Here is a 19,798-nt window from a genome sequence, read left to right on the forward strand (position 1 = left end):
ATAACCTCCCTGATCTTATATAAAAACAGAAAATGCTGGAAATACTCAGCAGCTCTGGCAGCATCTGTGGAGAGAGGGGTTTCAGGCCTTTACTCCAATGGACATTGCTGGGAATATTCCCTGCTCTAGTACTCTGTGTCCTTGTGAATAACAAATTATCCTCTCTGCCTTTACAATCACTGTATCTACCTCTCCTGTCACCTTCGGGGATCTGTGACATGCACTCTTATGCCTCTCTGTCCCTCTACACCTCACTATCATACCATTCATATTCTTTCCCTTTGTCGTGTTTTTCCTCCCCAAATGTATTTATTACCCCGCGCTTCTCTGGATTGACCTCAGTTTACTACTTTTCTGGCCCGCTGATCAGTCTAATGATGTCTTCCTGCAGTCATTACAGCCTTGGTTCAAACATGCACAAAAGCGCTGAATGCCAGAGGTGAGGTGAGAGTGTCTGCCCTTGACATCAAGGCAGCACTTGACCGACTATGGCATCAAGGAGCCCCAGCTCATCTGGAGTCAATGGGAATCAGGGGGAACACTCTCCGCTGGTTGGAGTCGTACCTGGTATAAAGGAAGATGGTAGTGGTGGTTGGAGGCCAACCATTTCAGCTCCAGGACATCACTGCAGGAGCTCCTCAGGGCAGTGTCCTCGGCCCAACCATCTTTAGCTGCTTCATTAATGATCTGCCTTCATCATAAGGTCAGAAGTGGGGATGTTTGCGGATGACTGCACAATGTTCAGCACCATTCGTGACTCCTCAAATAATGAAGCAGCCCTTGTCCAAATGCAACAAGACCTGGACAATATCCAGGCTTGGGCTGATAAGTGGCAAGTTACATTCGTGCCACACAAGTGTCAGGCAATGGCCACCTCCTCCAAGAGAGGGTCTAACCATCTCCCCTTGACATTCAATGACATTACCATCACTGAATCCCCCACAATGAACATCCTGCGGGGTGCCATTGATCAAAAACTGAACTGGACGAGCCATATTCGCATTGCGGCTACCAGGGCAGGTCAAAGACCAGGAATTCTATAAAGGGTAACTCATGTCCTGACCCCCCCCCCCCCTCCCAAAGCCTGTCCACCATCTGCAAGGCACAAGTCAGGAGTGTAATAGAATACTCTCCACTTGCCTGGATGAGTTCAGCTCCAACAACACTCAAGAAGTTCAACAGCATCCAGGACAAAGCAGCCCGCTTGATTGCTCCTCCACAAACATTCAAACCATCCATCACCGACGAACAGTGACAGCCGTGTGTACCATCACCAATGTTCCTTAGTCAGCACCTTCCAAACCCATGACCATTACGATCTGGAAAGCCAAGAGCAGCAGATCACTGGGAATCCTGCCACCTGGAGGCTCCCCTCCAAGTCATTCACTACCCTGACTGGGAAATATATCACCGTTCCTTCGCTGTCGCTAGGAGAAAATCCTGGAATTCTCTCCCTAACAGCACAGTGGGTGTACCTACACCTGTAGGACTGCAGCGGTTCAAGAAGGAAACTCCCCACCACGTTCTGAAGGGCATCGAGGGATGCACAATAAATGCTGACCTAACCAGTGAAGCCCACATCCCATAAATGAATAACAAAAGTCTGCAGCTTTCTTGCTCACTGTCAAAAAGAGGACTGCAAATGACTTAATCATGTCCCCATGTTAAAGTCTAAAGCATTGATATAGAACTCAAGAAGCACGGAATCATGTCCTGCGAAATCTAGAATCCCACTGGAAATACTCCACCAATCACAAACAGACCCCTCGACCACTGCCCTTCTTGCTGCTCCAGCTGATTCACTTCCTGCACTTGTGATTGTTCTGGACATGAGAAGTATCCTGGTTTTCCCACGTGGAGCAGGACTGGAATCCCCGGCCAGGTCTTTAGTTATTTGATTAGTTGACTTAAACAAAATAAATTTAAGATTAAAATAAATAAAGATTCATCAGCTTCTCACTAATCAGTTTCTTCCATTGAGCTGAAGTCACCTTACTTCTATCAGGAATTCACTGAAATGTTTTTGTGAATTGTTTTTTAAAATTAATTTAGAGTACCCAATTCTTTTTTTTCCCAATTAAGGGACAATATAGTGTGGCCAATTCACCTACCCTGCACATCTTTGGTTGTGGGGGTAAAACACAGTCAGACACGGGGAGAATGTGCAAACTCCACACGGACAGTGACCCGGGGCCAGGATCGAAACCAGGTCCTCAGCGCCTTCAGGCAGCAGTGCTAACCAGTGTGCCACCATGCCACCCTTTTTTGTTGATTGTTAATATCTAAACCTCTGAAATTATTAATTGACTGAAAAATTCAAATATCTTCACTCTGACAATCGCAACTTCATCTTTATCCCCTAGGTTTGATGAATGGACCACGTACTGTAATTCTATGAACGATGATGAGATTGATTTTAGCTTTGTGATAATTAATGAATCATCTCACTTTATAATTGATGAATGCAGTGACCAGGATGTGCTCGCCACAGGACTGGGATGCCCTGTCATTGCCTTTATTTATTCCATTATTAACTGACTGAAGCAACAATAAACTTCAGGTTAAAATAAATAAAGATTCATCAGCCACTCACCAATCAGCTCGTTCCATTTGCCTGAAGTCACGTAATTTTTATCAGGAATTAACTGAAATGATTTTCTTCATTTTTGTTATATAAACAGTTTGGATTTTAACTTCCTGAAGAATTCAGACTTTTTCACTGTTACAATCACTTGTCATTCAGCTTCAACTTTATCCCCAAGATTTGATCAATTGAACACTGACTGCAATTATATAAATGATCAAATTGACTTCAGGTTTATGCTAATTAATGAATCATGACTTATAGTTCATTAATACAGTGACCACAATGCTTCGCCCTCCTCTCGCTGTACTCTTCGCGTTTTATAAAGTTCTAGCATAATCTCCTTGCTCTTATATTCCAGGCCTCGTCCAAGAAAGGATTCTTGGCTGCCTGATCGATCTATCCAGCTACCTGTGGATAGGCACTCCAATGCCTCCCTGTTGCTCACCAATTCTAAGTCTCATCCTATTTATAGTTCATTCACTTGTCTTGTTTTCACTCTGAAATTCATTATATCTCACCGTTTGTAGCACAGTGGTTAACACTGTTACTTCACAGCGCCAGGGTCGATTCCCAGCTTCGGTCACTGGGTTGTAATGCAGAACAAGGCCAGCAGCGGGGGTTCAATTCCCGTACCAGCTTACCCCAACAGGTGACGATTTGGGGCTTTTCACAGTAACCTCATACTTGTGGCAATAAAACATTATTATGTCTGTGTGGAGTCTGCACGTTCTCTCCGTGTCTGCCTGGATTTCCTCTGCGTGCTCCAGTTTCCTCCCTCAAGTCCTGAAAGATTTGCTTGTTTGGTGAATCGGACATTCTGAATTCTCCCTGTGTACCTGAAAAGGCGCTGGTGTTTAAAAAAGATTGAATTCCATTTGCAATTGTTCTCCCCATCTGACCAGTCCACTGATATCTTCCTGCAGTCCATGGCTTTCTCCCGCAATGTCAACCATACGCAGAATTGTTGTATCATCTGCAAATTTCATAATCATTCATATGTACCAGAGAACTGTGGAACCCCACTGGGAACAGGCATCCAGACATCATTCAGTCCTGGATGTGATTCACAGCAGCAATAACAGCAGAATCCATCCCCTGCTGTCGCCTGTGAACTTGCTGATGTCTCAGCAGGTTGTTTGACTGAGCGAATCCCCTCCCACACACACAGCAGGTGTACGGCCTCGCCCCACTGTGAACCATGTGTCAGCAGATTCCATTTACTTTTAAATCCTTTCTCGCAATCAGAGAATTGAAAGACCTCTGATCAGTGTGAGTAAGTTGGTGTGTTGTAAGGTGGGATGACTGAGTGAATATCTTGTTACACACGGGGCAAGTGTATAGTCTCTCCCCAGTGTGAACCCGCTGGTGTATCAGAAGGTCGGATGAATCAATGAATTCCTGCCCACACACAGGGCAGATGAATGGTCTCCCCCAGTGTGAATTCGATGGTGCCCCAGAAGGTGAGGTGATCGGGTGAATTCCTTCCCGAACTTGGAGCAGGTGAATGGCCTGTCCCCAGTTTGAGTGCGCTGGTGTTTCAGAAGATCCTTTTTGCTTTTCAATGTTTTCTCACAATCAGAACAATTAATTGGTCTCTGATCAGTGTGAACAAATTGGTGAGTCAGAAGGTGGGAGGGACAAGTGAATCTCTTCCCACACTTGGAGCAGGTGAATGGCCTCTCCCTAGTGTGAGTGCCTTGATGTATCAGCAAATCCTTTCTGCTTTTCTAGTTCTTCTCACATTTAAAAGGTCTCTGATCAGTATGAACAAGTTGGTGTGTCAGGAGGTGCGATGGCTGAGTGAATCCCTTCCCACACGCAGAGCAGATGAACGGCCTCTCCACATTGGCTGAAACTCTGCATCATGTCTCAAACGCCAGGAGAAAAATGGACCTTTCTGTTTGTGGCTTTAAACAGATGAAACCCTGTGGGTGTGGAGCAAACATTTCAACATTTGTTGTTGAAATATGGCAGCAGGATGAAACAATCCACCAACAATTCAGGGGTTGATTTAAAGGAATAACTAGGCAGACAGGGAATGTCACCCTGAGGTCAAGGAGTCTCTGGTTTCAGTTGGTGGGTTAGGACAGGTTAGGGAGAAGGTTAATACTGTCATCATTCAGAACAACACAGACTTTCAAGCAACAACTGAGGAACTTTACTGTCCAATTTAATATTCACATAATATATTTGTAGATCAGAGACAGAACAACAGGAATTTGCAATCAGTTTGGAGATAACTCTGATATTTCCCATTCTTAAACATTTTGTCTTGACAGATACCAAATAGGATGAAGCCAAATCTTGAAAAGGCAAAGTCTCTAGTTTAAATCATCACCGTGCTGTCAGTGGAAAGGGTTAACTTCTCTGCTCTCAAAGGTGTTGGAGCAAACGTGCTCAAATGCGCACAACTGTGTTGACTTTACGTAACTTTATTTTCAGATATGAAATGAATCAAACACCATTTTAAACTTTGTATTCTCAATTCATTTGTCAACTTTTTCAGCTTTGCCCAAATTGTTTTTTCCCCTCTTTCTTCAGGCACTTTTCCAAGTGACTCAAATAAAACAAAAGAAAAATAAAAGTAAAACGATCAGCTTTCACAGGTAACCAAAGCTTCAACGTTCTTAGACCAAAAAGACTTAAAGAGGTGGAGCTTCCAAAAGATTGTGAAATCCAATGCACAACATTAAGGCTGAAGATTAACTTCAGTGAATCCAACTTTTCTCTGCCTTTTACAATTGTACAAGTAAATTGCAATTCATACTTAAAGATTTACTTTCACTCAGTAATTAGTACTTCACTTTTCTCAGCACAGACTCTTTAGATTAAACACCAATTGTTCACTTTGGGCGGCACGGTAGCACAGTGGGCAGGTTGCACTGTTGCTTCACAGCGCCAGGGTCTCAGGTTTGATTCCCGGCTTGGGTGACTGAATGTGCAGAGTCAGTACGTTCTATTCATGTCTGCGTGGGTTTCGTCCCACTAGTCCCGAAAGAGGTGCTGTTGGGTAATTTGGACATTCTCAATTCTCCCTCTGTGTACCAGAACAGGCGCTGGAATGTGGCGATAAGAGGCTTTCACAGTAACTTCATTGCAGTGTTAATATAAGCCTACTTGTGACAATGCAGATTATTATTATTATCAGCTGGTGTGTGGAGAAGATCATGTTCCTGTAGATCTGTCAGCACAGAAACCGCACTGTGCTTTTGTATCCACTCAGTCTGCAAGTAGATGAATCTTTTAAACATGACCCGAGTGAAGGTCTTCCCGGTGCTGCTAAGGAGTGAGACATTCCTGTAGTTGCTGCAACCTCCTCTGTCCCTGCTGTTTTTATCAGTTGTGATGATTTTAGCAACATGCACATGGAATGGTTCTGACCTCCCAACAGAGGAGGAGGTCGTGAAGGTGTGACAGTCGATGGGACTTTGTGTTTGAGCAGTTCAGCTGGAATTCCATCCTTGCCAGGCACCTTTCTGCTTGTTGAGCAATCAATGGCCTTGTCCAACTGAACCATGACAGGAAGCTGCAGGAGAGTCAGACAGTGACTGGGAGATGTCCGTCTGACGGAGCACAGCTGACAGTCATGTTCAACCCAGCGGGACATCTGTTTACATCTGTCAGGATGTCACCATCTGGGATTTCAGGGGAACGCCTTTGGTGATGGTCAGACCCAGAGCCCTCTTCTTCCCATCACACACAGCACATAGATTTCTGTTATCACAGGCCGTTTGGAGTTATTGACGGTGGCTGATCCAGTGTTTATTTGCACAATCTCTCCGTGTTTTACACAACTGTCTTGACTACTTTCAAGTGATGCCGTGTTCTCGGTGTTGGGTTTATGTTGTACATCAGGTCGGCTTTGCTTTTTGCTTCAATGACAGATGTCATCTCTGCTGAGTGGCTCTCAAACCAGTCTGTGTTGTGGGTTCCACCTTTCCCATAGAATCCCGTCGGATCTTTCCAGTGCAGACGGAGGCCATTTGGCCCATCGAGTCTGCAATGACCCTGTGAAAGAGCACTCAACCTCGGCCCACTCCCCCGCTCTGTCCCCCTAACCCTGGCTGCTGCTGCTGTGTCAGAAATCATTGAACTCAGTGACTTCCAAGTTTCATCAATATCAATATTGATTGATGAAGTTTTTATTGATGTGCCTGTGAAATATTTCACAGTTTAGTTTAATGCTCCTTGATAATGTAATTTCACAATGGGCATGTTGCTGTGAGGAATGTGTGAGTAACAATTGTCAGCAAGGATTAATCAGCACTTTCTAATTGGAGATGTTAATCAGTGGAACCTTTCAAACTCTGAATTGTAGATTTTGGATCAAACATCAATTTAGGATTGAAGTAAAAGTTCAGAATTGTCTTGTTCTTGTTCAGAGTTCCTGAATGAAGCTTCACCTTCCGCGGGACTCCTGACACCTGGAGCTTCTCAACTCCACTTCCCGCCCGCCCCGCCCCCACCGATGCCCGCGCCCCTCCCCCTCCCCTCCTCCGCGCCCCCCCCCCCTCCCCTCCTCCGCGCCCCCGTCCCCGTCCCCGCCCCTTTCTTGTTTGAAAAGCAACGGCAGCCGCGCGAGGGAGTGCGCGCGCCACCGGCCAGCATCAGCTCAACAGCGAGGCCAAGCTTTCCTCAAACTCTCCCACAATCCCCCGCTCAGCCTCCTCGAGACAGCATGGCCCGGGCCCGGGCCAAGGGCAAGGAGGCAGGTGGAGACTGGAAGAAATTCCTCTGGGATTCCGAAATAAAAAAGCACTTTTTAGGCAGGACCGGCAGTCGTTGGCTCAAGATATTCTGGTTCTTCTTGATCTTCTATGGCTGCCTCGCTGGGATCTTCATTGGAACCATTCAAGCGCTGCTGCTCACGATTAGTCTATTTGAACCCAAACACCAAGACAGAGTTGCACCCCCAGGACTATCACAAACGCTGTATTTGTTCAAAACAGAAAGTTCCTTTAGTATGTCAGACCCAAACTCCTACGAAAGTTTTGCGAAAAGTTTGAACACGTTCTTGGATCTTTACAATGACTCCAGTCAGGGTGGCAACACTCCTTTTGAGAACTGTGAAGAGATTCCTCCAGCCTACATTCATGCAGGCCCACTGGATGATTCAGGACAGAAGAGAGCGTGCAGATTTTACCGGGCGTGGTTTAAGACTTGCTCTGGATTAAATGATCCTAATTACGGTTATGCTGAAAACCCCGCATTGTTCCGAAGCTCAACAGGATTCTTAACTTTTATCCCGGGCTGTGGTGTTGGGTGCTCTGGTGCACAGATGAGCCAACACAGTTGTATGTGGTACAACTCTATTTTATTTTAACTCTTATAATACAGTTCGTTCTGGATACTCTGCACGTGCTGTCTCCCTGAGTGTGTTTGGTAACAGATGTGTCCTGGTTCTCCTCTGCAGCTAATACTGACCACCGGGGGTCATGTCTGTGCTTTTATATCTTTCTGTCATTGGTTGTGGTGTTGTGTGTTCTGATTTGTCTGTTGGTGTGTCTATCATGATGTGTGTGTTTGAATATCATGACATCCCCCTTTTTACAAAGATATGTGCCTACGTGGTTATAAATATAATTGTGTCGTGAGTGCATCTAAGAGTGTGTGTGTGTGTTGTGTACAGCGTGTGTATATGACGTAACTGTTTACATGGGGCGATGTCGGGTACGTCACACTAACAAGGTTGTACCATAACAAAACTTGGATGCGAGAGAAAAAAAAACTTGAACATTGGTCTGGTCAGACGATATCTGGAACAATAAACAACAACAGGTTATAATACAGAAGTGTTTGACTTTTTGAACGTATGAACAGCGTTATAAGTCCAGTCTAATGGGTGACCGCCTCAAGAATGGGCTGGTCCTCAAGCCGGTTCAGCTGTGGAGATTTGGGGGTCACACTGGTTCATCTTGGACTGTTGGAGGTGATGCTGTTGCCGAAGTCTCTACTTTACCATTTGTTGTACTTCGTGCAGTGCTTGGTTTTTTCATTCGTGCAAATATAACATTCAACATCTTTGTAAGTGGTGCCTTGGCTGTGGTTTGGTTCTGGTGGCGATGGAAGGGGCATGATCCGTGGCATCTCCACGAAGTCATCCTTGGGAACCAGTGGAGGATCCGGCGTGTGCGTACGGTTCAGTTGCGAGTGTGGAAGGCGGCGCAAAGCTCGCTGATTGCGCCTACGCACCAATCCATCCGCCCTGCATGCCAGGAACAAGGTGGAGTCTTTTTCTTTTTATGTTTGTGGTGGACGGCATCTTGTAGCCGATGGGTCGTTGCCATCGAAGTAGCACCATCACTAATATCATGCAAGGCGATGACTGCCAGATGTGGAAGTTGGCCGAGACCGTGCACGCTGGTTCCGGCCACCTGCTGTGCCGGAAGGGCGACTCCGCAGAGAAACGTCGAAGCATGTCGCCTTGGAGAGAGAATTGTTGCTCGCATCAACGTCTGGCGATGGCGCGAATTGGTGTGTCCATCTTGGACCGCCGGTGCTGGTTGCCACTGCCGACCCAGTGGGACTGCCACGCGATCCATTCCCTGTCGCCGTGGCATCCGCCGTCACCCTGAGCGTGCCATCACCGAGGCCGTGACACCGCCCGTCCGGAGCAAGGTCTGGCGTGCGCAAATCAGAGTCGGCGCTTGGCTGCTCCCCATCTGGAGTCCGGTCTGCCTTCCGTCGATGCCCCCCGTCCGGAGTCCCAACAGGTTCACTGGAGGCAGCCGAGATTCCCTGAAGCTGCACTTCTGGAGTCGGAACATGCAGGAATGCACCAACCAGTGGAGAGGGTCGAGCCATCGAGGGTGGAAGCGGTGCGCTGCCACCGCAGTCGTCAGTGGTCCCACCGTGATCGTCGAGTGCCTCGGTACGCACTAGGCGAGGTCTGTCACCTTGCACCTTTTGCATGGGAAGTGGGATGCTGTCGTCACTCGTCTCACATCCCGTGGATAGATCCTCATTAGCAGCTTGCTGTTCACTTGGGTTGGGTAAATTGTCAGAGTTTTCATCTGGTGGTGCACACCATGTCGGTGGACTGTCATTGTCTTGCCGTTGTCCTTCATTTGGGCTTTTCTTCTTTGGAATTTTAAATCTTCCCCCAGACATTGCAGAACCTTGTTTATTACCCCCAAATTCTCCCATATGTATGGTCTCGAATATAGGATCCAATGTTTCTATCGACATTGTACTATTTTCCAAAGAACATTCCGTTTCACTTTTCTTCTCAGGTACCTCATATGTATCTTTGTCTAATGTACATGCCTTCATGGTCTCTGGGTCTGATTTTGCTGGGACTGGCATGGTCACAGTCTCTCTTTTACTGTTCTCAATTGCCCACATTATACTCCCCATACATAACTGCTTAATCACTGGGGTTAGTGTGGTACAATGGATAATCGGGTCGACCTTATCTGCATCTTCACCATTAGTGGAAAGCACACTTGGTTCACTTGAAACTGCTGTGGGTTTTAAATTCGTTATCTGGCTACTCGATGTCGGTGTCCTCAGGATTCTTGCTCCAATGTTCTGCTCATTTATCAGTGGAGTGTGTATAGGTTCAATGCAATTAATGTTCCCCTCAAGGTTTGAAGAGTCATTACTGACTAACTGCTGGTCTCCGAAGTTGGGATTTTGCGGCGTTGTGTTGAAGGGAGACATTTGTCCCTGCTGTAGATATGATTCGGGTTGTGTTATTTCCATTACCTGAGGATCAATGTCTTGTCCATTTTTTCGATCCGTACTAAAACACTGGCAATTCTCAGTCTGCTCCTTGCAAGTTAAACATTCAATTAATTTCGTTAGCAAATCCTCAGCATCCTTCTGTGGCCGTGCAGCATTATTAATCTCTGTTCGGCTATAATGATCCTGAAGGTCAGCGCATAAACCTTTTTTCTTCGGGCTTGGACGAGGCGATTCCTTTGGCTTGTCTTCAGTTGGGCTTGAACAGTCTTCAGCGCTGTGCCCTTCATTGTAGCATGAGAGACCGTCATGGTCATGCTGCTGTGTAGTGGAGCATAGTAGACTTGCATCGTCTGCCGCTGGTTGGTCAGGAGAGGTTGCTAGACCCTCATGGTCTTGTTCCTGCAAGGACTGCACATTGGAGTCTTGCGTTGCTTCTATCGTGGAGGCTGTCCACGAGCTCTCTGTGGAGCTTGTGACACTGGAGTCACTTCTTGTTCGTGCAAGGACTGCGCTCTGGAGTCTTGCGTTGCTTCTATCGTGGAGGCTGTCCACGAGCTCTCTGTGGAGGCTTGTGACACTGGAGTCACTTCTTGTTCGTGCAAGGACTGCGCTCTGGAGTCTTGCGTTGCTTCTATCGTGGAGGCTGTCCACGAGCTCTCTGTGGAGGCTTGTGACACTGGAGTCACTTCTTGTTCGTGCAAGGACTGCGCTCTGGAGTCTTGCGTTGCTTCTATCGTGGAGGCTGTCCACGAGCTCTCTGTGGAGGCTTGTGACACTGGAGTCACTTCTTGTCCTCAAATCCTCAAATCCTCAAATCCGAAAAATGAATCCGCATCTGCGTCGGATTCAATGTGGGGGCCGCCAATGTGCAACACGAAAGGTTCGTCCGAGTCATAGTCGTATAGGACCACGGAGCTATCATTGGGCTCGCGAGGTCCGGAAACACTGTAAAGATCGTCATCGAAGTATTCGAGGTCGGAATCATCGGCTTGTGCGTAGGTAACTGCTTGTCGGAGGGTTCTTCGGAGGTCAAATTCATCTCCTGGGTCAATTTGCGGCACTGTGCTGTCATTCCAGGTGAGGGAAGGTTGTTTTACAGCTTTAACAGATTTTTGTTTTTTTGATTTGGGACGTTTCCCTTTTAAATTGGATTTGGGACGTTTCCCCTTTAAATTGGTGCAGTCTGGGGCCTCTGACATCCTGACGCTCGGTATGTAGCACGTAGGAAGCGACTGCGCATGCTCAAATCGCTGTTCCTTTACCGATGGCCGTTTTCTTGACTGCGCATGCGCAGCATCTCGCGCATGCGCAAACGATACTTCCGGTTCAGCGCACTGCTCGCGCAACTGTGCTAGCGTTATACCTTTAGCAAGATGGCTGCCAACCTTGACCCAGCCCTCTCTCAGGCCCGGGATTTCGGCCTCTGGGAATTCGGGCTCCGGGATCCCAGCCACGAGGTGAGTACTGCAGCTTTTCTTACCTTTATTTGCCGATTGGATTGTGTTTTCTTCACAGTACTTGGAGAATTTGTCCAGGACTGCCTGGTAATCGTACCTTTGCTGCCTCCTGAAGAACCTGAACCTTGTGAATATTTCTCTTGCCCTTGCACCGGCGATGGTGAGGAGAAATTCAATTTTTTCGCTATCATCCAGGTCTTGGAGTTCAGCTGCCACCAGGAACAATTCGAACCATTGCCGGAATCGCCGCCAGTTTTCGCGGAGGTCGCCGTAGCACTGGAGCGGCTGCGGAACCGGGAGCTCTATCATTTTGCCTGGGCACTGCTGGTTGTCTGTGTACACTGAGGTATGCCGGCAGGTATCGATCCACTCCTGTACCATGTGGTGTTGGGTGCTCTGGTGCACAGATGAGCCAACACAGTTGTATGTGGTACAACTCTATTTTATTTTAACTCTTATAATACAGTTCGTTCTGGATACTCTGCACGTGCTGTCTCCCTGAGTGTGTTTGGTAACAGATGTGTCTTGGTTCTCCTCTGCAGCTAATCCTGACCACCGGGGGTCATGTCTGTGCTTTTATATCTTTCTGTCATTGGTTGTGGTGTTGTGTGTTCTGATTTGTCTGTTGGTGTGTCTATCATGATGTGTGTGTTTGAATATCATGACACGGGCCTCCAAAGAATTCCACCGAACTTGCAGAAGATTTGCAAATCAATTATAATCCGTTTATTATTCCCATTCATTGTGCAGCAAAGAAAGAAGACTGAGATAAAGTTGGACCTGTGAAATAGTTTTCATAGAATTTACAGTGCAGAAGGAGGCCATTCGGCCCATCGAGTCTGCACCAGCTCTTGGAAAGAGCACCCTACCCAAGGTTCACACCTCCACCCTATCCCCATAACCCAGTAAGCCCACCCAACACTAAGGGCAATTTTGGACACGAAGGGCAATTTATCATGGCCAATCCACCTAACCTGCACATCTTTGGACTGGGAGGATTCAGCGGCTTTCCTTTGCAGTACTACCCATACATAGCAAGCGTCTGCAGGAAAAATACCTTCGGTTCTTTGTTGCTATTCAGTTTATGAACGTCAAACAGAACACGGAAGTGCGCATTGAGTGTAAAGTGTATGGTGATAACTACATAATACAATTTTCCCCATTATTTCAAATTAGTCTTGAACAAACTGTCGTATATATAGGACCTACACTTAATCTATATGCTTTACACTAGCTTTCTGCATTTACCTCGGTATGTAACATTAAAAACAATAGTAGGACATATTTATTCCACTGTAAATGATAATACTTGAGCTATGGGAGTGCCCATTACTGTAAACTATAATTCCACTAATGTGTAGCAGTGTTTGTGTTCTTGGGTATTGCTGCCTTGTGCCTCATGTGAGTTTGAGTGTACATTCACAGGTCCTTCAAATTATGTTGCAGTTTTTAAGCACACTTTGCTTTCCAAGTTGTAAATACTCTGAAAATTGCCATGGTATTTGATTTTGTTTCTGTTATGCCCATGTGTATGAATATACTGCACTCTGAAGTTTGTGTCGGGGAGGGAGGAAAAGTTGCTTTTTTTTTGGCAACGTTAAGTGTATGGTGATGGGTTTTATAATGCTTCCTTTTAGATCTGTTTAGTCTTCAATCCATGTTGAGATCTGCGTCTGGCTATCAAGCTATTGTGATTAGTTATTAAAGTTGTTTGCTGGAACCATCACATGGTGGTGTCCAGGAATGTTTTAAACCATTTTCATGGAAGATTTTATATTTATGCAGTTGTAAAATTTTTTGCAAAGTGTAATTATAAAAGAGACCAAAGTCATTGGTAAAATCAGAATCTTTATTTTAAACCAATGCAGTAGGATGGTGTTCATGGTGTGCAATGTAACATCTGTAAACTTGTTGGGAGATCAATACTCCACCCCATTTAAAACATCAACAAATAAAACTCATGAACCTAAAAGAAAGAGTTATTGACTCAAGGAGAATATCACAGATGGTGCTTTTAAAATGGGACGTTGTAACTCTGAAAATCAGTGACATCTGAAAGTATTTAACTGTAGCCAATTATAGCATTTGTTAACATCAGCAGATATTGTCAGACCATCAATCCTGGATTTGATTAACAGCAGCACAAAGAGCAAAATCCAATCCCTGCAGGCACTTGACAACTTGCTGATGTCTCAGCTCATATCATGACTGAGTGAATCCCTTCCCACAGAGTCGATGTTGATCTCGGCCCTTTGTGAACCTTCTCCTTAGTGTGACTTCATTGGTGTCTTAACAGGCTGGATGACTGAGTGAAGGTAGCAAAGTTAAGGAGAAACTATTTCTCCCAAAGGGCTGACTCTGTGGACTTCATTGCCCCAGAGTGCGGTGAATTCTGGGACAGTGAGTAAATTTCAAGAGGAGTTAGACAGATTTTTAATTGTACGAAGTCTTACAACACCAGGTTAAAGTCCAACAGGTTTGGTTCGATGTCACTAGCTTTCGGAGCGCTGCTCCTTCCTCAGGTGAATGAAGAGACCTCTTCATTCACCTGAGGAAGGAGCAGCGCTCCGAAAGCTAGTGACATCGAAACAAACCTGTTGGACTTTAACCTGGTGTTGTAAGACTTCGTACTGTGCTCACCCCAGTCCAACGCCGGCATCTCCACATCATGATTTTTAATTGGTAATGGGTTGAAGGGTTATGGCGAATGGGAAGGATGGTGGACTTACGGCCAGGATAAGGTCAGATATGATTGAATGGCGGAGCAGATTCAATTGGCCAAATGGCCTAATTCTGCTCCTATATCTTATGAACTTATCGACACAACCACACCTCACTTCCCTTGGAACAACATGAAGTATCTACTGCTTTCCTTCCTTTCAACTCACATTTCAATTCGACTGCTTTGCATTATTCTCAACTCCAGAGAGAACAGACTCATCCCACAGAACCTCTCCTCCAAGGACAACTGCCTGATCTCAGGAATCAATCCAGTGAAACGTAGCTCCTCACTGGCAGTGAGCGAATAGAGAGAAGAAAGAGCAGAAAAGGGAAAAGTGACAGGGACACAGATAGGCAGAATATAAGAGTGAAGGAGACTGAGCCAAATATAGAAACAAAGAGAGACAGAATGGGGTAGACATTAAAAGCAGCAGATACATTTCACCATTCCATATGATTGCTAACTTAGATTAACAGACAGAAAGAAGGAAAAAATACTTAGATTTAAACAGTGCCAGCAGAGAGACAGGAAAAAGAGAGGAGCTGGTGTAGCCACGTAAAATGGCTAACCGGAAAGGCTGCTGGGAAAAGCAGGTAACAAGACAGAAACGGACAGCTGCAGACAGAATAGCATATTCGGCTCTGGGGAAGTTGGCCCAGATCGATACTCAGGGCTATTAACAGCCCATCCACCCAGACATCTGCAGTGTAATCAGCTATCCCCAGGAACAATTGCAACATATTAGCAATTGAATACCGGGCCAGACCTGTCGGCGCCTGCAGTGGCCCAAACAAAGGCAGGTCAACGACCACCCACCGATCGGGGAATCGCCTCGCAATTGGACGTATCGACCCCAGTGATTGGGAACAGGTCCAATCACTTGGGACTCAGGGTCAAGGGCCGCCCCGGGAGGCGGGAAGCCCCTGGGCCCTATAAGGTGAGGGGCCAAGTTCAGATCTCTCTCTCTCTCCCTTCTACGCCTGCTCGAGACCTTCGCAAGAACAGCAACCGGCAACTGTAAGTTTGAATCCAGCGATCGCTATCCGGTAAAGACTCCTAGCCATCGACCTGGAGCAGCCTTTTGAATCCCGCAGGCCAGATCCGATTGGATAAGCCATTCGTTTCCCTGACTTGGTGGGCTCTTCCTAAAGTTAAGTATTGGCCAGTAGTGATAGGTTTATTATATAGATAGTAGTATTATTGTGTAAACATTACTTGTTGTATATAATAAATGACCGTTGATTTCAATCGTACTAAGCGGTGTGCTGACTTATTAATCATAACTTGAAATTGAACCACGTGGTGGTATCAGAAAGATACCTGGCGACTCGTGAGCAAAGGTGACGTAATCAGAGCTAATAAACTAAGGCTAAAAAGAGCAACACTGGGGAAGAAAGAACAAATGATCTTATGATGGGATTGATAAATGGAGTGATTAAATGACAAAGAGGATGATGGTACAGGGCAATATTGTAATAATGAGAGAAGTAAAAAAACTAATAGACCAAGAAAAGAAACAAAAGAAAGGTCCGATTTAAAATTATAAGAGACGAACCACTATCAACATCTAATATCTGAAAGATTGAATGATGGTCACGATCGGAAATTGTTGAAATGAATGTGCCTGATCAACAGATGAGTTCTCTGACCTACCATTCAGCTTCATTGGAACAGTGCAGGACATCCAGGGTACAGAGGTCAGACTAGGAGTGGAGCAGAGAATTCAAATGAATGCTCAGAATCACATTCATGGACTGAATGGTGATGTTCCACAAAGCAGTCACAAAATCTGAATTTAGTTTCAGAATAATGCAAAGCAGTCGAATTGAAAAGTGAGTTGAAAGGAAGGGATCTAGAAAACAGTAGACACTTCATGTTGTTCCAAGGGAAGTGAGGTCTGGTTGTGTCGATAAGTTCATAAGATATAGGAGCAGAATTAGGCCATTTGGCCAATCGAATCTGCTCCGCCATTCAATCATGTCTGATCTTATCCTGGCCGTAATTCCACTGTCCTAAACTGTGTGGAGATCACATAGTGAGCAGCAAGTGAACATAACTAAATTGCAAGAAGCACAAGTATGTCCCGCGTCATCTGGAAAGTGTATTTTGGGATTTGAAATCCCTCTCTGGGCTGGAAACTCATGTGTAAATCTCACTGTAAAAAGATTGTTCACCAGTTGAAAGTGGAAAAGAGTTCACTCGGTCATGTCATTTACTGACTTGGCCACACAGTCACACTGGAGAGAGACCATTCAGATACATAATGTGTATGAGAGGGATTTACTCAGTTTCCCTACTCATTAACACTCCAGCTTCAAAGGTTCGAAAGGCTCTGATCCACAATTGCTGAATTCTTAATGGCAAGACAGAGTTTAAATATTCGGTGTATGGGGAAAATTCACTTGTTCACCCCACCTGCTGAGGCGCCAGTGAGTACATATCGAACTATTGGGGTTCATTCTGCAGTTAATTACACTGAGGACAGGACTATGCTTCCTGAGAAATTGGTTGATGCATCAATTAGTTCAATAATTTTACATGTTAACCCTATAACTGCGATCATAATCAGACATGAAATACAATTTTCGTCAAACAATATCACCTTTCAATGGCCGGGGTGGTACCCAGCATTCCTGGCGAAAGAGAATATGTCCTATCATCACAATAGCAGATGTGTGCACATGCGCAGCGGATGTTGGTAAATAGAGCATGCGCCGTGCGTGTTCAGCCTGATCATGCGCAGTTTGGGTGCTGGAGCTGCAGGGACGCGGCGGAGTGGATGCACAGGCTTCAGAAACACCCAGTGGAGGAGGCCTCAAACCCAGAACATGAAGCTCCCCGTCCCCAATTTGCACCGACCCCGGTGGTAATTGCAGAACCTCTGTAACTGGGGAGATGGGGGTAATTCCAGTGGATCAGAGACCCAGGCCAATGGTCTGGGGACAGGGGCTCAAATCCCACCCTGGAGTTGGGGAAGTTTAAATTAAATTAATAAAGGGGGAGGAATCTGGAACATAAATCCACTTTCAGTAGGAATGACCATTACAGCTATCATCAATTGTAAACTGATGGAAACCTGCTGTCCTTCCCTAGTCTGGCCTACAGGAGATTCAGACTCTCAACAGCCCTCTGACAAGGGTAATAAGGGGTCAGAAACAAATCCAATGAAACCCACATCCCATAAAATAACAAAGGAAAAATTGATGGACTTGGGTTAATGACAGTCATGTTCCTCGGAGGGCAGGACATGTGCAGGGTCATCACTGTCCCTGAGCAGTGGCACAGTGGTTAGCACCGCAGTCTCACAGCACTGGGAACACGGGTTTGATTCCGACTTTGGGTGACTGCGGGGAGTTTGCACATTCTCCCCTTGTCTGTGTGTCAGGCTTGCCTCCTGGTGCTCTGGTTTAGTCCCACAGTCCAAAGGTGTGCAGGTTCGGTGGATTGGCATCCCTCAGTTGCCCCTTCATGTCTAAAGGTCCGGTGGTGTTATGGGAATAGCGTGAGGGAGTGGGTCCTGTCGGGTGTTCTTTCGGAGGGTCAATACAGACTCTGGGCTGAATGGCCTCCTGCACTGTAGGGATTCTATGAAATATATATGTAAATGTTCTGAATTGCTATCCTGGACTGACAGCAATGGATTTTGGAACTCCTTTTATAGGGTGTAACACCGCAAACTCAAACCAAAAAAAATATTTGTCTCTGTTGAATTTTTAACCTTCGACATTGTGTTCACAGGATGTTGGAAAAGCAGGAGATGAAGGCAGGAAACTCAAACCAAACATCACATCAGGATCTGACGCGATTGCCTAAATTATTGTAATCTGAATATCATTTAATCTTGAACATGGAAGGAGAAAACAATGGAGAGAAACCGTCCACGTGTTCTGTGTGTGGACGAGGATTCAGCCGATCATCTGGCCTCTTGAGACATAAATGCAAACATGCTGGGGAGAAACCATGGAAATGTGGGGACTGTGGGAAGAGGTTCAGATACCCGTCTGAGCTGAAAACTCATCAACACAATCACAGTGGAGAGACACCGTTCACCTGCTCCGACTGTGGGAAGGGATTCACCACCTCATCCATCTTGCTGACACACCAGCGAGTTCACACTGGGGAGAGACCATTCACCTGCACCAAGTGTGGGAAGGGGTTCATCTGTTCATCCCACCTATTGAAACACCAATGGGTTCACACTGGGGAGAGACCGTTTAGCTGCCAGGAGTGTGGGAAAGGATTCACTACCTCATCCATCCTGCTGACACACCAACGGGTTCACACTGGAGAGAAACCATTCACATGCTCCGAGTGTGGGAAGGGATTCCCTACCTCATCTATCCTGCTGAAACACCAGCGAGTTCACACAGGGGAGAGGCCATTCACCTGTTCGGATTGTGGAAAGGGGTTCACTGATTCATCCGACCTGCTGAAACACCAGCGAATTCATAACGGGGAGAGGCCATTCATCTGCTCTGTGTGTGGGAAGGGATTTACTCAGTCAAAGACCCTGCAAAAACACCAGCGAGGTCACACCGGGGAGAGAACGTTCACCTGCTCTGAGTGTGGGCAAGGATTCACTCAGTCATTCATCTTGTTGAAACACCAGCGTGTTCACACTGGGGAGAGGCCATTCATCTGCTCCAGTTGTGGGAAGGGATTTACTGATTCTTCCACCCTGCTGAGACATCAGCGAGTTCACACTGGGGAAAGGCCATTCACTTGCTCCAAGTGTGGGAAAAGATTCACTCAGTCATCCAACCTGCAGAAACACCAGCGAGTTCACACTGGGGAGAGGCCATTCACTTGCTCCAAATGTGGGATGGGATTCACTCCGTCATCTCACCTGCTGAAACACCAGCGGGTTCACCAGTGACTGCAGTGATTGGATTTTGATGTTAATCACATCCAGGACCAAATCTTTTTATTGGCATCTGTTTCTGCTGAGGTTAATAGACCCCAGCACAGTTGTAGGACATGTTATCGATAAAAGTTAAAAAAAACAACTTTGTGTTGAGCAGTTTGGTGAATGTTTTTACTGTCCCTAACACAAATTAATTCCTTTTGAATGCTCTCCCCCTCCCCAGTCTCCTCCATCTTCATCACTAACAACAAGTGTGAGGGGCTCTTGGAGCTTCTTTGTAACTAAAATTGTGACAATCCGATCTGCTGCCTCTGCTGCTTCCCTCCCTCCCACTAGCCCACCGGGACAAACTGACTCTTAATTTCCCCCTTGCCTGAGTCCTGAACACCCATCTTCCTCCATCCAGCCCCCACACACACAGCAGTGAGTTCATACTGCAGAGAGAGGGTTTAAATGCTGAGACTGTGACAGGAGCTGTAAAA

At 46.1% G+C, this 19,798-nt stretch overlaps 1 protein-coding gene and 1 pseudogene across 1 annotated transcript; both read left to right on the top strand.

The window, feature by feature from the left end:
* The first annotated feature begins 7,226 nt into the window (after positions 1–7,226).
* On the top strand, positions 7,227–8,255 carry LOC140421443 (sodium/potassium-transporting ATPase subunit beta-1-like; annotated as a pseudogene).
* Positions 8,256–17,151: 8,896 nt separating this feature from the next.
* On the top strand, positions 17,152–19,458 carry LOC140421426 (uncharacterized). The gene is made up of 2 exons (XM_072506125.1): positions 17,152–17,318; positions 18,191–19,458. Exon 2 carries the CDS (start codon positions 18,300–18,302, stop codon positions 19,326–19,328), a length of 1,029 nt encoding a protein of 342 aa, XP_072362226.1. The 5' UTR covers positions 17,152–17,318; positions 18,191–18,299; the 3' UTR covers positions 19,329–19,458.
* The last annotated feature ends 340 nt before the right edge of the window (positions 19,459–19,798 follow it).

Source organism: Scyliorhinus torazame, chromosome 5, assembly GCF_047496885.1.
Source record: "Scyliorhinus torazame isolate Kashiwa2021f chromosome 5, sScyTor2.1, whole genome shotgun sequence".
Lineage (NCBI taxonomy): Eukaryota > Metazoa > Chordata > Chondrichthyes > Carcharhiniformes > Scyliorhinidae > Scyliorhinus > Scyliorhinus torazame.